General features: G+C 46.2%; 1 protein-coding gene across 2 annotated transcripts; it reads left to right on the top strand.

Moving 5' to 3' along the window:
• The first annotated feature begins 64 nt into the window (after positions 1-64).
• On the top strand, positions 65-16,676 carry Sumf2 (sulfatase modifying factor 2). Of its 2 annotated transcripts, none has more exons than XM_008839158.3 (9): positions 65-191; positions 4,807-4,963; positions 8,961-9,075; positions 10,924-10,968; positions 11,413-11,563; positions 12,849-12,904; positions 15,464-15,548; positions 15,689-15,833; positions 16,445-16,676. In XM_008839158.3, exons 1-9 carry the CDS (start codon positions 128-130, stop codon positions 16,527-16,529), a joined length of 903 nt encoding a protein of 300 aa, XP_008837380.1. In that variant the 5' UTR covers positions 65-127; the 3' UTR covers positions 16,530-16,676. The 2 variants fall into 2 exon arrangements, with proteins under 2 accessions (XP_008837380.1, XP_008837381.1); XM_008839159.3 differs by lacking the exon at positions 65-191 and adding an exon at positions 210-228.
• The last annotated feature ends 28 nt before the right edge of the window (positions 16,677-16,704 follow it).

The raw sequence follows: 16,704 nt of genomic DNA, 5'->3' as shown, positions 1-16,704 counted from the left end.
CCCCGGGTGACAAGTATGCGCGCAGGCGCGCGGTATCCAGCGGGCTTGAGGCGGCATACGCATGCGTACTGCGTCGTAAGCGCGGCTGGCGCATGCGCACGGCGTGGTGCTCTCGCGACGCCAAGATATGGGTCCCTCGCTGTCGCTCCTGCCGCTGTTGTGGCTCCTGTTCGGCCCCGGGCTCCAGCGAGGTCAGTGTGCCCGCCTCGTCCCAAGCACCCGGAAAGGGTTAGTTTCGCGGCGCCTCAGACTGGCGTGGGGTGGCCAGCGGGAAACGGCACTTTGGTTCTGAGAGGGACCCTATGTAGTCCAGGCTGCCCTCGAACTCGCGGCAGTCTTGACTCACATGTGGGATTACAGGCCCGCACTGGCTGTTTTTACCTATGCCGCTACTCGTTTTCCTGAGCTGGCGAACCCAGGCCTCATAGATACCATTTTAATCGTGGGAATTCAGCTTGACTACTCAAAACACACGGTCACGTCGTACAATTCGATGCCATTTCCCACATCGGCAGTTTACAGTACTCACTATATCATCAGGTCAAATGTACCTTTTATTATCTCAAAGCATTTTTTATGTTTTTTAAAAAACATTTATTTGTTACATATGTGTATATATCTGTGCCTGGAGACATTGCATCCCCCACAACAGGCATTAGACGCAGGTGATGTGAGTGCTGGGAACCAAACCCCAGTCCTTTGCAAGAGCAGTAAGCACCCTTGACCATGGAGCCATCTCCCCAACTCCCTATTTTATTTTTTGAGACAGGGTCTGTAACCTAGGCAAGACTTCAGCTGACTGTGTAGCAGAAGATGACGGTGAACTCCTGATCTTCCTGCCTCCAACTCTGTGGTACTGAGATCATAGGCATGTGCCATTCATTATGCCTGGTTCGTGCAGGACTGGGAATCCAACCCAGGGCCTCAGTCATGCTAGGCAAGTGGTCTAGTCTACCAACTGAGTTACTGAGCCAGCCCCGTTTGGTTTTGGTTTTTTTTTTCCTCTTGGAAACAGGGTCTCCCTGTAGCCCCAGCTGGCCTGGAACGCCCTGTGTAGACCAGGCTGGCCTTGAAGAGGTCCGCCTGCCTCTGCCTCACAAGTGCTGGAATTAAAGGCGTGCACCACCATGCCTGGCTCTTGGTTGGTTTTTGATACAAAGTCTTGGCTAGGTGGCCTAGACTAGCCCTGAATTTGTGATCCTCCTGCCACAGCCTTGCCAGTATTGAGATAGTAAGCATCAAATACCGGTTTATTTAATAATTTTTGTTTGGTTTTCTTTGAAACAGGGCCTTGTTGTGTAGCTTAGGTTATCCTCAAACTCTTGATACTTTTACCTTAACCTCCTAACTGCTAGAGTTACAGGGGAGCCACCACATCTAAAAAAAATTGGAACGTGTGTGTGTGTGTAGATGCCCACAGAAGCCATAAGAGTGTTAGATACCCCAGATCTGGAGTTAAAGGTGGTTCTGAGCCACCCAACATGGGTGCTGGGAACAAAACTTGAGTCCCCTGGTAGAGCAGCAAGCACTCTGAAACACTGAACCATTGTTCCAGCTCTTAAAAAATATTTTTACATTATAGTTGCTTATTAAATTAGGGCCAAAATGGGTGTGGTCACAAACACCTTTGATCCTAGCCCAGGAGGCAGATCTGTATGAGATCAAGCCTGGTCTACATAGTGAGTTCCAGGCCAGCCATGGCTATAGGGAGACCCTGACTCAAACAAAAAAAAAAAAAAAAAAAAAAAAAAAAAACAAAGAAAAAAAGAAAAGCTAAAAATAAATAGGAAAAGGATCAAATTTAAGCTGAGGGCTAGAGGCGTAGCGCACTATCTAGTATTTGTGAGACCCTGAGTTCAATCCCCTATGCCACAAAACAAAAAAGGATTGAAGTCAGGGCACATGCTTAGCATTTGGGAGGTAGAGATGGGAGGCTCCTTTGAACTAAGGAGCTGGAGACTAACCAGTTTAGACAACAGTGAAATCCCTGTCTCAGAAACAACTGTGGGATTGGCTCAGTTGGTAGAGTGCTCGCCTAACATGAAGCCCTAAGTTCTAGCCCCAGTACCAAATAAACTGGGCATGGTGGTATACACCCGTAATTCTAGCACTCAGGAGGGGTCGGCAGGAGGATCATAAGTTCTAGGTCATCCTCAGCTACATAGTTTCAGACCAGCCTAGGTTCTATGAGACCCTGTCTCAAAAAGAAAAAAAAAAAAAATTGGGGTGTGTGTGTGTGTGTGTGTGTGTGTGTGTGTATGTATGTTTAACAAGTATAGAGTGAAACACAGAACAGATGTGTGTATAAATGTATTTGTGTAAATGTAAAAATGTGAATGTATTTGAGATTATAGCTTCTAAATTTACCTAGCTAGGGCAGGAAGGTTGTGCAGAAATATGAGGTGGGGAGCTAGAGAGATGGCTCAGTAGATAGGAGCACTTGCTGCTCTTCCAAAGGACCAGAGTTCAGCTCCCAGCATCCACATAAGGTATACATTGCAGTTTGTAACTCCAGTGCCAATGGATCTGATGCCCTCTTCTGGCTTTGATGACACTGCACTCACATGTGCACATACACACACACACAGATACACACATACAAAATATAAATCTTTAGAAGTAAAGTTGTTTGAAAGCTGTCTCAGTGGTTAAGAGTACTTGCTAATCTAATAGGAGCTGGAGAGATGGCTTAGCAGTTAAGAACACTGACTCCTCTTACAGAGGAGCAAGGTTTGAGTCCCAGCTAACAACCGTCTCTAACTCCTGTTCCAGGGAATCCAACACCCTCTTATGACCTCCATGGGCATTGCATGACACATAGGTACACTTACATGTATGCAGGCAATACACTAATAGACATAAAAATAATAATGCCAGGAGCAGTGGTGCATGCCTAATTTAGTCCCAGTACTTGGGAGGCAAAGACAGGCGGATCTCTGTGAGTTCAAGGCCAGCCAGGTCTAGTGAGTTCCAGGCCAGCCGGGGCTACAGGGAGACCCTGTCTCACAAAACCAAAATAAATTAAATTAAAATAAATTATAAAATAAATAAATTATAAAATAAATAAGGTACTGGAAAAATGGCTCAGCAGTTAAGAGCATTGGCTGCTTTTGCAGAGGATCCGGGTTTGGTTCCCAGCACCCACATGGCAGCTAACAACTGTCCCTAACTCCAGTTCTGGGGGATCCAACACCCTCTTTTGACCTCTGCAGGTATTTCCCAACACAGGTGCACTCACATACATGCAGGCAATACACTCATACACATAAAACAAAAATAATAATTATTTTTAAAAATTAAAATTAAAACAAATTTACCTAACCTGGCAGAAAGGTTATATAGAAATAACAAGGTATGTGAATACCTACCATATGGTCAACATTTATTTGTTTGTTTATTTAAAATAGGGTATCCTAGAACAGGCCAGCCTCAAATTTGCTGTGTAGCAGAGGATTGCCTAGAACTCCAGATCCTTCTGATTTATCTCCCCAAGTACTAAGATTATAGGTGTGTACCACCACACCTGACTTAAGTAATCTTTTTTTTTTTTTTTTTTTTTTTTTTTTTTGAGGCAGGGTTTCACTGTGTAGTTCTGGCTGATCTGGAACAGTCTATGTAGACTATGCTGGCCTGGAACTCACAGAAATCCTCCTACCTCTGCCTCTGGAGTGCTGAGATTAAAGGCATGTGCACCACACCCTGCTAGTAATGTTATTGTAATTGTAAGGAAGATATATTCCTTCTTTGTGCTTTTTTTTTTGTTTAAGTTTTTTTTTAATATTTAACTTTTTTTTTTTTTTTAATGTGTATGTGTGTATTGCCTGCATGTAGGTAAGTGCACCCATGTCGTGCAATGCCCGTGGAGGTCAGAAGAGGCTGTCAGATCCCCTAGGACTGGGGTTATGGAGAGTTGTTTTTTGTCATGTGGGTCCTGGGATTCAAACCTGGGTCTTCTGCAAAAACAACCAGTGTTCTTAACCACTGAGCCATCTCTCCAGCCCCCATATTTAATAATTTTTTTATGTGTATGAGTGTTATGCCTGCATGTAAGTAAGTACACTAGTGTTGTGCTATGCCCACAGAGGACAGAAGAGGCTGTTGGATTCCCTGGAACTGGAATTACAGACAGTTGTTAGCTGCCATGTGGGTGCTGGGATTTGAACCCGGGTCTTCTGCAAGAACAGTCAGTATTCTTAACCGCTGAGCCATCTCTCCAGCCCTTAAGATTTACTTTTATAATTACCATGTGGTATGTGTATGAACTCTCAGAGGCCAGAAGAGGCTATCAGATCCCTTAGAGCTGTAGTTACAAGTAGTTGTGCGCTGCCTGACATAGGTCCTGGGAACTGAACTCAGGTCTTCTGCAAGAGCAGCAAGTGATCTTAATTAATTGCTGAGTCATCTACCCAGCCCTGTCTCTTGCTTTTTTTTTTTTTTTTTGGTCTTTTTGAAGCAGGGTCTCCCTGTAAGCCCCAGCTGTCCTGGAACTCACTGCTTAGACCAGGCTGGCCTTGAACTCACAGAGATCCGCCTGCCTCTGCCTCCCAAGTGCTGGGACTACAGGCGTGCACCACCATGCCTGGCTGTTATTTCTTGCTTTTTTGAGACAGGGTCTCTGGACTGAACTCATAGCTATCCTCCTGCCCTAGTGTCCCTGAGTGTTGGGGTTACAGGCAGGAGCCACCACACCCAGCCCCATGTTTTTTCTTTTATACTAGTATATGAGTACTACACCTGATCCGAATATTACCACTTCTGTGTATATGTGCATATGTATGCATGCATTACAACTCTCCTTTTCTGCAGGAAATGCACAGGCTCCTGGCATGGTGCAGCTGCCGGGTGGGACATTCTTGATGGGAACAGATGCTCCAGACAGTAGAGATGGTGAAGGGCCTGCTCGGGAGGTAACAGTAAAGCCCTTTGCCATCGACACTTTTCCCGTCACCAATAACGATTTCAGGTACTCCAGGTGTTTGGGGGTGGGGGGGAATAAAGGCTCTTTCTAACCTTTTTAAATTCTAATATTTATTCCTATCTCATTAATAAATAAATCTTGTCAAAAAGAGGTAGCTATAAGATGCTAAATGGAAAAGTATCTTATAAATCATAAAAATTATGTGATCCTGACTTTTAAATGTATGTATGTATAGAGCCGGGCGTGGTGGCACACGCCTGTAGTCCCAGCACTTGGGAGGCAGAGGCAGGTGGATCTCTGTGAGTTCAAGGCCAGCCTGGTCTACATAGTGAGTCCAGGACAGCTGGGGCTATAGGGAGATCCTGCTTCAAAAAGACAAAAAAAAAAGTATGTATGTATACAGAGTAATGCATGAAAAAGCAATCTGAAAGATATATTGCATTAGTTGATGGATTTTGCCTATTTTATTTTAAATTTTAATTTTTTATTTTAGTTTTGTGAGATAGGGTCTCATTATGTAGCCCTGGAACTTATTTTGTAGACCAGGTTGGCCTCAAACTCAGAGATCCACCTGCCTCTGGCTCCCAATTAAAGACATGAGGGTGTGTGCCACCATGCTCAGCTAATTTTGCCTGTGTTTGTGGCTTCAACATGAGCAGGCTAAGGCAGTCACTTAGTGGTAGAGAGCTTGCCTAGCAAGGCCTTTGATTCAATCTCTAGTACTGCCCCCCAAATCAAAGAGTTCCTTATTTAAACTTACTTCAAAATCCTTAAACAGCTGGGCATGATGGTGCCTTACCTTTATTCTCAGCACTTGGGAGGCAAAGGCTAACCAAGTTCCAGGATAGCCAGGGCTACATAGCCAGACTTTGTCTTAAAAAAATAAATAAGGGGGCTGGACTGGAGAGATAGCACAGCAGTTAAGAGCTGACTGCTCTTGCAGAGGACCCGGGTTCGATTCCCAGCACCCACATGGCTGCTATGAACGATCCTTAATTCTTGTTCCAGGGGACCCTCTTCTGACCTCCACGCCATTGCATGACACGGGTGCACTCACATGCATGCAGGCAATATACTCATACACATAAAAAAATAAAATAAAATATAAAATATAAATAAAATATTCAAAAATAAATAAAAGGAGGGGAGCTGGAGAAATGGCTCAGTGGTTAAGAGAATGGCTCTTAACTGAACCCACCTTCAGTTTCCAGCACCCACACAGCAGCTCACAACCTCCTGTAACTCCAGTTCAGGTAATCTGATGCCCTTTTCCAGCCTTCATGGTCTCTTGCAGATGGTGCACATACACACATAACAATGAATAAATAAATCTTTAATATATTCAAGTCCAAGCTGGGCATGGTGGCACACACCTTTAATCCCAGCACTAGGAAGGCAGAGGCAGACAGCTCTCTGTGAGTTCAAGGCTAGCCTGGTCTACATAGGGAGTTCCAGGCCAGCTGGGGCTACAGGGAGACCCTGTCTCAAAGAGACAAAAAAAATATGTGTGTATAAAATCCTTAGCTGAGCTCTAACCTCCACAGAAACACTGATTCTGATGCACCATGCTAGATGAAAAATGCCTACCCAAAAAACCAGTGCTGTACAATTCAATTTTATGACATCTTTGGAGCCAGGCATGATGGTACAGGTCTGTAATCCCAGCACTGGGGATGCCAAGGCAAAATTGCAGGTTGTGAGACCAGCTGGGCTACATAGTAAGTTTCAGGCCAGCCTGAGATACAGCAAGAGCCTGTTTGAAACAAAACAGAACAGGGCCAGGTCTGGTGGCATGTGCCTTTAATTCCAGTACTTAGGAGGCAGAAGCAGGCAGATCTCTGAGTTTGAGGCTGATCTGGTCTACATAGCAAGTTCCAGCCCAGTTGGGTATATAGTGAGACACTGTTTCAAAAAAAAACAAACCAAACCAAACAAACAAGAAAAAGTCATTCTTAGAAAGGCAAAGTTATAGACAAATAGCTGTAGGAACTGTGGTGCAACTGCTCTGTTCTTTGAATTATGGTAATACTTACTTTTTTCCTTTTAGTGACAGCCTAACACTGTAGCTCAGGCTGGCCTCCTGAGTGCTAGGGTTACAGGTGTGTACCACGATACCTGATTGTGATAATAAAATTTTTTTCAGTCTTTTTTTTTTGAGATGGGGTCTCCCCATAGCCCAACTGGCCTGGAAACCACTATGTAGACCAGGCTGGCCTTGAACTCACAGCTCGACCTGCCTCTGCCTCCAAGTACTGGGATAAGGGCATATGCCACCACACCTAGCTAACTATATACTTTTTCTAAAAAGATTTATTTTTTTGTATATGTACAAGTATTTCCATGAATGTATGTTTGTGTACCATACGTATTGCCTGGTGCCCTGGAGGCCAGAAAAGGGCATCAGATCTCCTGGAACTGGAGTCACAAACAGTTGTAAATTGCCATGTGAGTGCTGGGAATCAAACTTGGGTCCTCTGCAAGAGTGGCAAGCTCTCTTAATTGCTGAGCCATCTCTCTAGCCCCTGCTTTTTAAAACAAGATTTATTTTTTTATGTATATTTGTGTATGTCTGTGTGTATGTGCACATATGAGTACAGTGCCCATAGAGGCCAGAGAGGGCATTCAGTCCCCTGAAGCTGGAGTTATAGGTGTTTGTAAACTGGTCAGCATGAGTAATGAGAACTGAACTCTGGTCCTCTGAAAAAGCAGCACATGATCTTAACCACTGAGCCATCTCTCCAGCCCTGTATATGCTTGTGTTTTGTGGGATTTTTTAGTACTGGGGATTGAACCTAGGGCTTTGCCTCCTTCTCAATAAACACTACTACTGAGCTATTACAACCAGCCCTGTGTGCTTTATTAAAACTTATAGAACTTTGCCAGGTGTGGTGATGCATGCCGTTAATCCCAGCAAACAAGCAAAAACACAAGCAAACAGATAGCCCACAGAGGTAGAGTTGAATGTGGTAGCAACTCCTTATAATCCCAGTACTCAGGAGGCTAAGGCAGGAAGAGTGCTAGGAGTTCAGGACCATCCTGGACTACATAGTGAAATCCTGCTTTAAAAAAAGAAACTTGGGACTGGAGAGATGGCTCAGCAGTTAAGAACACTGGTTGTTCTTGCAGAAGACCCAGGTTTGAATCCCAACACTCACATGGCAGCTAACAACTGTCCATAATTCCAGTTCCAGGGGATCCGATGGCCTCTTCTGTCTGCCGCCGGCATTGCACAACATGGGTGCACTTACCTACATGGAGGCAATACACGCATACACTTAAAAATAATGAATAAAATTAAAAAATAAAATAAAACTCCTGAAACCTCCAAGAGTGTTGGCACACACCTACAATCCCAGCACTCAAGAGGCTAAGACAAGGAGATGGAGAGTTCAAGGCTAGCCTGGCCAGCCTCAGGTAGCAAAACTACTAAAAAAAAGCAAAACCACCAGGCGTGGTGCACACCTGTAGTCCCAGCACTTGGGAGGTAGAGGCAGGCAGATCTCTGTGAGTTCAAGGCCAGCCTGGTCTTTTGAGCATAAGTTCTGTGAGATTTTGCTTTTTTTTTTTTTTTTTTTGTCTTTTTGAGACAGGGTCTCCCTGTAGCCCCAGCTGTCCTGGAACTCACTATGTAGACCAGGCTGGCCTTGAACTCACAGAGATTTGCCTGCCTCTGTCTCCCCAGTGCTGGCATTAAAGGCCTCTGCCACCTCACCCAGCTTGAAGCTTTGTTTTTAAAGATTTATTTTTTATGTGTATGTGTGTGGGTAAGTGCACATGATTACAGTGCCAGTGGAGGCCAGAAGAGGGCATCAGATTGCCTGAAGCTGTAGTTAGAGGAAGCTGCTGTAGGTGGGTGCTAGAAGCCAAACTTGGGTCTTCTAGAGGAGCAGCAAGGGCTGTTAACTGCTGAGCCATCTCTCCAGTCCTAGGCTTATGAAAACTCTTAACAGGACAAGGACACATGAGGTTTCCTGGAGCAGAAGACCATAGGGCTGGGGCATGGAATCCTATCCACTGAACCAAGTGAACTGCCTCTTTCCAGGGAGTTTGTCAGGGAGAAAAAGTACCGGACAGAGGCAGAGGCATTTGGATGGAGCTTTGTCTTTGAGGATTTTGTCTCCGATGATCTCAGAAACCAAGCAACTCAGCAGATGCCGGTGAGAGAGCCTGGGCATGGAGGGGATAGAGGTGAGACCTGGGCAGAGACTCCTAAGGGATTGGGGTCACCTGGGCCACCGGGGATAACCAGACCTCTGAGCTGAAGGCAGAGCTCAAAGAGAATTCCATCCTAGGCAATTAAGTCCGAGCCCATACTCTGAGAAGAATCATAAATAGAGAGTTCAGATACTCCCTGAACCATCAAGAAAACATCTTGACCAGTTTTTCTCTAATAAGCATGGTAGAAGCTCAGCCTGGTGATGAATGCCTATAAACCCAGATACTCCAGAGGAGTATAGCAGAAGGAGGAGGGCAAATTGAAGGCTGGCCTGGCTACAGAGAATTCAAAGCCATCACAAGCAGTTTAGTGAGAGGCTGTTTCGTAATTAAATTTTTTTTCATGTGCTAGAGATGTAGGTAGATGGAGTGTTTGCCTAACATGTACAAGGCCCTGGGTTCAATTCCCAGTACTAAGAAAAAAAGAAACCGGAGGGAGGAGAGGGAAGGACAGAGGAACAAATGAAGGAAAAAAGGTGGTAAGACATGGCTCTTGTTTTTTGAGACAAGGTCTCACTATATAGCCCTGACTGGCCTGGAACTTACTCTGTAACCAGGGATGACCTTGAACTCTTGATCCTCCTGCCTTCCTCTTTCTTTGCTGAGATTACTAGCATATGCCACCATGCCAGCTTCATATAGTTCTGATGACTAAATCCAGGGCTCTAGGAATGCTAAACAAGCACTCTACCAACTCTACTACAGCCCCATCCCCAGGATAATATCACTCTTTAAATGTTCCATCCAATGGCCGGCGTGGTGGCATCTGCCTTTAATCCCAGCAATGGGGAGGCAGAGGCAGGGGGATCTCTGTGAGTTCAAGGCCAGTTTGGTCTACATAGTGAGTTCCAGGAGAGCTGGAGCTACTGGAAGATCCTGTCTCAAAAAGACAAAAAAAAAAGCTTCCATTTGAAGCTGGGTGTAGTACACTTTAATCCCAGCACTTGGGAATCAGAAGCAGGCAACTTAAGGCCAGCCTGGTCAACTTAATGATTTCCAGGCTATCCAGGACTACATAGTGAAACCCTGTCTCAAAAAACAACAAAACAAAGATTCCATCCACAGGGGCAGGAGAGATGACTCAGCAATCTGAGAGCACTGGCTGCTCTTGAAAGGACCTAGTTTCAGTTCCTGGCTCCTATATGGTGGCTAATCATCTGTAACTCCAGTTCCTGGAATTTGACGTCCTCTTCTGGACTCCACTGGCATTGCATGTGCGTGGTGCACTTACATGCAGACAAAACACACGCATAAAAACAACAAATTTTATAGTTAAAAAGCTCAATAATTGGGGCTGGAGAGATGGCTCAGCAGTTAAGAGCCCTGGCTGTACTTGCAGAAGACCCAGGTTCAAATCTCAGCATCCACATAGTGGCTAACAACTGTCCATAACTCCAGCTCCAGGGGATTTAACACCCTCTCTGTCCTCCGCAGGCATTGCACAACACGGATACACTTACATACTGCAGGCAGTACATTTGTACACGTAAAATAAAAATAAATAAAATTTAAAAGCTCAGTAATTAGCTGGGTGTGGTTGTGCACACTTTTAGTCCCAGTACTTGGGAGACAGAGACAGGTGGATCCCTATGAGATTGAGGCCAGCCTGGTCTGCATAATTGAGTTCTAGGCCAGATGGGGCTACAGGAAACTGTGTCTCAAAAAGACTGGGGAAAAAAAAAAAGGGGGTTGCATCCACAGCCCAAAGTCTGTGCTCTGTTTCCAGTGCTGCATTAGGAAGGGCCTCTGCTGGGTCAGCATCTTCACCTCAGCTGCTTCTGTCTTTGCAGTCTCTTCTCTGGTGGCTGCCAGTACAGAAGGCATTCTGGAGGCAGGTGAGTGTTTGTTCCTCTGCCTCATTTTTACCACTGCTGAATCTCATTCTGGAAATTTGGCTTCCCTAAACCCCTAACCTCTCCAGGAATACCAGATTTTAAGGAATGACCAGGGAGTTTAGGAAAGTGACAAGTAATCCCGATTCCCTGCTCTGATTCTTTTCCATATTGCCCATTGCTCCATTTACTGAGAGGTCTGTCTGTCGGTCGGTCTGTCTGTCTGTCTGTCTCCCTGTCTCCTCCCCTTTTCCTCTCACAGCATCTCTATGGCCCAGCTTCCTCCTACCTCAGCCTCCTGAATGCTGGCATTTCAGGTATGTAGCACCAGTGTTTCTTCTAACTCCCTCACTCACCAACTTCCTTACCTCGTGGTATACTAAGGCAAACCTTCTTCACCTTTCCCCGAAGTCACAGAAGCCTGTCTCACTTCACTCTGACTTTCAGCCTGCAGGTCCTGGCTCTGGCATCCGAGAAAAACTGGAGCTCCCTGTGGTACATGTGAGCTGGAATGACGCTGCTGCCTACTGTGCATGGCGTGGCAGACGGCTGCCCACAGAGGAGGAGTGGGAGTTTGCTGCCCGTGGGGGCTTGAAGGGTATGTGAAGTCCCCTTACTCTTTTTCCCACCTGCCTTCATCACGTAGCCCAAGCTGGCCTTGATCTTGGTGATCCTCCTGCCTCAGCGTCCTGAGTACAGGCATAAGCCACCAAACCTAAACAGTGGTTCTTTAATTCCTGTGCCCCTGTGGAAAAGGAGTGACATTTGGGATAACTCTACTTCACCCCTAGGCTATTTTGTTTTAATTATATTTATTCATATGTAATATAGGCAGGTGTGGTGATTCACCCCTGTTATAGCATTTAGGTGGACTACTTAGGTCAAAATAGGGAGTTCCAGTCCAGCCTGGGCAACAGAGTGAGACCCTGTCTCAATTTTTTTTTAAGATTTATTTATTTTTATTTTATAAGTATGTATTTGTGAACCGGGTATGGTAGTGCACACCTGTAGTCCCAGCACTTGGGAGGCAGAGGCAGGAAGATCTCTATGAGGCCAGCCTGGTCTTTAGTGAGTTCCAGGACAGCTGGGGCTGCAGGAAGACCCTGTCTCAAAAAGATTAAAAAAAAAAATTTGTATTTTGCCTGCATGTATGTAAGTGCCCCACATGCATGCAGCGCCTATGGAGGTCAGGCATCAGATCCCCTGGAACTGGAGTTATGAACAGTTGTTAGTGGCCATGTGGGTGCTGGAAACTGAACTCAGGTCCTCTGCAAGAGCAGTTAGTGCTCTTAACCACTGAGTATCTGTCCAACCCCTAAAGATTTATTTTCTTTTTTAATTATGTGTATGTGTATCTGTGCCCATGGAGGCCAGAGAGAATGTCAGATCCCCTGGAGCTGGAATTACAAGTGGTTGTGAGCTGCCCTACATGGGTGCTGAAAACTGAACTCAGGTCCTCTAGAAGGATGGCAAGCACTATTAATGCCAAGCAATCTCCCACCCTCTTCTCTCATTTTTATGTATGTATGTATGTATGTATGTATGTATGTGTCTTTGAGACAGGATCTCCCTGTAGCCCTAGCTGGCCTGGAACTCACTATGTAGACCAGGCTGGCCTGGAATTCAGAGATCCACCTGCCTCTGCCTCCCAAGTGCTGGGATTAAAGGTGTACTACCATGCCCAGCTTTCTCTCATTTTCTATACTTACCTCCACCACACTCAGGATTACACTGTAGTGCCAAGCAGGAGACTGAGGGCTTCTGAAGGCTCTGGAAATAAAAGGAAGTGTGGTCCTCCTTTCTCACCACCTCCTGACCTCCTTCTGGTTCCTTCACTCTTTCCTCACCCAACTCTGGCTCTCGTCTGTCTCCTTGTCCTTCAGGTCAAGTTTACCCATGGGGGAACCAGTTCCAGCCAAACCGTACCAATCTGTGGCAGGTAAGACCTATTTTCCTCCTCCTTCAAGTCTTGGTTGAGTCCTGCAGTAAACTGGGCATTGTGTTAGTCTTTGAGTTCTAATGGGACTAATAACTGATAAATGGCTGAGACCAAAGACAGTGCCTGGTAGGGCCTGGTGGGGTGGGTCTGTCATCCCCAGATAAGGCAGGAGGATCATAAGATCAGGGTCTGTCTCAGCAGCTTAATAAAACTCTGACTCAAAATTTAAAGTAAAAGTATAGGGCTGGCGAGATGGCTTAGAGGATAAGGGCACTTGCCACCTGGCTTGACGATGTGAGGTGGATCCCTGGGATACACATCGTGGAAGGAGAAACCCAACCCTCAGAAGTTATCCTCTAACCTCCACATGCTGTGGCACACATGATCACACACACACACACACACACACACACACACACACACACAAAGGTATATATACACAGCAGATAAATAAATTACAAAAAATGATTGCTCAGTGGTAGAGTGACTGACTACCATCTGAGACCCTGGGTTGTCTGTAGCACTACCAAAATAATTTTTTTTGAGACAGGGTCTCTATGTAGCCCTGGCTACACTATGTAGACCAAGCTGGCCTTGAACTCACAGAGATCTACCTGCCTCTGCCTCTCGAGTGCTGGGATTAAATTTGTGTGCCACTGCCTGGCCAAAAAAAAAATTTTTTTTTTTTTAAAGATAATTCCTTGGCTGGGTGTGGTGGTGCACGCCTTTAATCCCAGCACTCGGGAGGCAGAGGCAGGTGGATCTTTGTGAGTTCAAGGCCAGCCTGGTCTACATAGTGATTTCCAGGACAGCTGGGGCTACAGGGAGACCCTGTCTCAAAAAAGATAATTCCTTGGACTGAGAGATGGCTGAGTGGTCAAGAGCATTTGCTACTTTTACAGAGGATCTGATTTCTGTTTATAGCATCAGGTGAGGCAACTCACAATCAGCTGTGACTCCAGCTCTAGGGCATTTGTCACCTTCTTCTGGCCTCTGTGGGCACCTGCACTCATGTGCACAAACCCACACACAAATAAATGCGTGCCTCTGGCTTCTGCAGACACCTGCACTCACCTGCACGCATACCCCCACACACATACAAATACAAAATTTAAATCTTAAATAATTTAAAGTGCCTGTGGGTCACTTATATTCGGGCAAAAGTTGAAAAAAGTGGGCTGAGAATATAACTCAATGGTAGAGCACTTGTCTAAGTTATGCAAGGTTTGATCCCTAGCACTGGGGAAAAAAAAAAAAAAAGCAATAGTTTGTTTTCTTTTGCTATAACAAAATTCCTGAGGCTGAGCACTTTCTGAGGAAAACAGGTTTGTTCAGCTCACCATTTTGGAGACTGAGAGCCAAAGGTCATCTGAACATCTGTTCAGTCTCTGGCCAGGGCCCCTCTTGCTGAGTCACAAGAAGGTAGAGAAGCAGAGAAGGGTGACTGGTTTATAGTGCTCATGTGAACTAAGTCCAAGAAACCAGAATTAATCTGTCCAAAAGCAGTTCCTCTGATGACCTAATTCCCTCTAGGCAGTTAAACCTGTTTTCTGTATTTTTTGTTTTGTTTTGAGATAGGGTTATCATGTAACCCAGGCTGGCCTCAAACTGTGTAGCCAAGAGGACTTTGAAAGAACTATCATTCTACCTCCACTTCCCAGTGCTGAGCTAACAGGTGTGTACTACCATTCCTGGCTGGGGATAGAAGCCAGGACTTCATGCATGCTAACCAAGCACTCTACCAACTGAGCCACATCCCCAGCTCCTGAACTCCAGGGTTGGGGTTTTTTTGGTGTTTTGTTTGTTTGTTTGTTTTGGTGGGGTTTTTTTTGGTTTTTTTTTTTTTTTTGTTTTTTTGGTGTTTTTGAAACGGGGTCTCCCTGTAGCCCCAGCTGGCCTGGAAATTGCTATGTAGACCAGGTTGACCTCAATCTCACAGAGATCCGACTGCCTCTCTTGTCTCCAGAATACTGGGACTAAAGGTGTACACCTGGTTCCAGTTTTTGTTTTGTTTTGTTTTTTGGTCCTTTTGAGACAGGGTCTCCCTGTAGCCCCAGCTATCCTGGTCTACATATCTCACTATGTAGACCAGGCTGGCCTTGAACTCACAGAGATCCACCTGCCTCTTCCTCCCAAGTGCTGGGATTAAAGGCATGTGCCACCACACCCGGCCGGGTTCCAGTTTTGATAAGAAAAATGAACAAGGTGAAGAAATTATATCAACAAATATAGGTTTATATTTAATTTGCTAATAAAGGCAGGAGACAGGAGAGGCAGGGGTAAGTCTGTTGATGGAAGAAGGGAAGGTAGGCTACAGGAAAACAGGGCTCGACCTTCAGTGGTTTCTGGGAAGGCAGCAGATGTGAGCACCAGTAACTAGGCAGGGGATACAAAACACAGAGGGGTAGAGATGCCACTCTTTCCAAAGTACCATATGCCTATGTATTTTCCTTCCCCTTCTCCAGTGATACAGCAGGGTGACCCTAGTATTCTCTGGGTGGCAGGAGCACCCACCTTGGGTCAGACTGATGAGTCCTTGAACTTTCATTTCTCTATCAGGGAAAGTTCCCCAAGGGTGACAAAGCTGAGGATGGCTTCCATGGACTGTCTCCAGTGAATGCTTTCCCCCCACAGAACAACTATGGTGAGATCTCCTACCAGGTGCTCACAGACTGTGCCTGTGGAGGTGGAAGAAGAAAATGTACCCTTTTCCTCCCCTGGGCCTGTGGTGGATGGGAGGGAGTCCCCTGCATCCCAGTCTGATGGCATGCTGCTGTGCTGTAGGACTGTATGACCTCATGGGCAACGTGTGGGAGTGGACAGCGTCCACATATCAGGCTGCTGGCCAGGATATGCGTGTCCTCCGGGGGGCATCATGGATTGACACAGCAGATGGCTCTGCCAATCACCGGGCCCGGGTCACCACCAGGTGAGGATATCCACATGGGACCAGAATCCATTGTGGCCCGGGCTGAAGGTCTGGATGCTGGGCTCTGGAACATAGGTGGCCCAGAACTGACCTAAGTGCTGATTCTGCACCCAATCCCCCTCTCACACTCCAGCCCCTTCCTCACCCATCTCGACATCCTTCTGCACACAGCTCCTACTCAACACCCTCCTTGATAAGAAAAGCAAGCAAGCAGTACTTGCCATGAAAAGCAAAAGAGCCCAGAGATGGCTTGGATGCTTTCCTGAGACTGAGCACCAAGGGGGATGAACTGTCGGGCATCCTCACTCCCTGCGCTCCTCTCATGGGGCAGAGAAAAGGATATGTGATTGCATATCAGTAGGTCACAACCAGGAGTCATGGTGTAACTGACTCTTGAGGCTGCTGAACACACAAGTCAGTTCATAATCAATTTGCCAGAGAGGAGGCCCTGGGGCTGCACATCTCACATGGGTGGTCAGTGGTGGCTCCTGTGTGGTTGGATCCCAAGCTCTAGGACTCCTGCTTCACTCACTATAGATAGGATTTGGTCAGCTTTAGGAAAGACTTCTCAAGCCCAGCACTGTCCACCCTCTCTCCCTGTTCCGCTATAGGATGGGCAACACTCCAGATTCAGCCTCAGACAACCTGGGCTTCCGCTGCGCTTCCAGTGCAGGCCGACCACAGGGAGAGCTGTGAGCAGCCAGCCACGCAGATGGAGAAAGGGCCTCCTCAGTTCTGTGTCTCCCTAACCGTGTTCCAAAGGCAACCAGACACCAAACTCCTCATCAGCTTGGGAATGGCCTTCTTTCTCTCCACTTCCCTCAGTGGCAGGCACCTCCTAAGGGCAGGAGAACACTGCCCCCTAGAGGGG

The sequence above is a fragment of the Nannospalax galili genome, unplaced genomic scaffold, assembly GCF_000622305.1.
Source record: "Nannospalax galili isolate Female #2095 unplaced genomic scaffold, S.galili_v1.0 scaffold899, whole genome shotgun sequence".
Taxonomy (NCBI): Eukaryota; Metazoa; Chordata; class Mammalia; order Rodentia; family Spalacidae; genus Nannospalax; species Nannospalax galili.
Note: the sequence above shows the minus strand (reverse complement) of the source record. Positions and strands in the feature narration are given on the sequence as shown.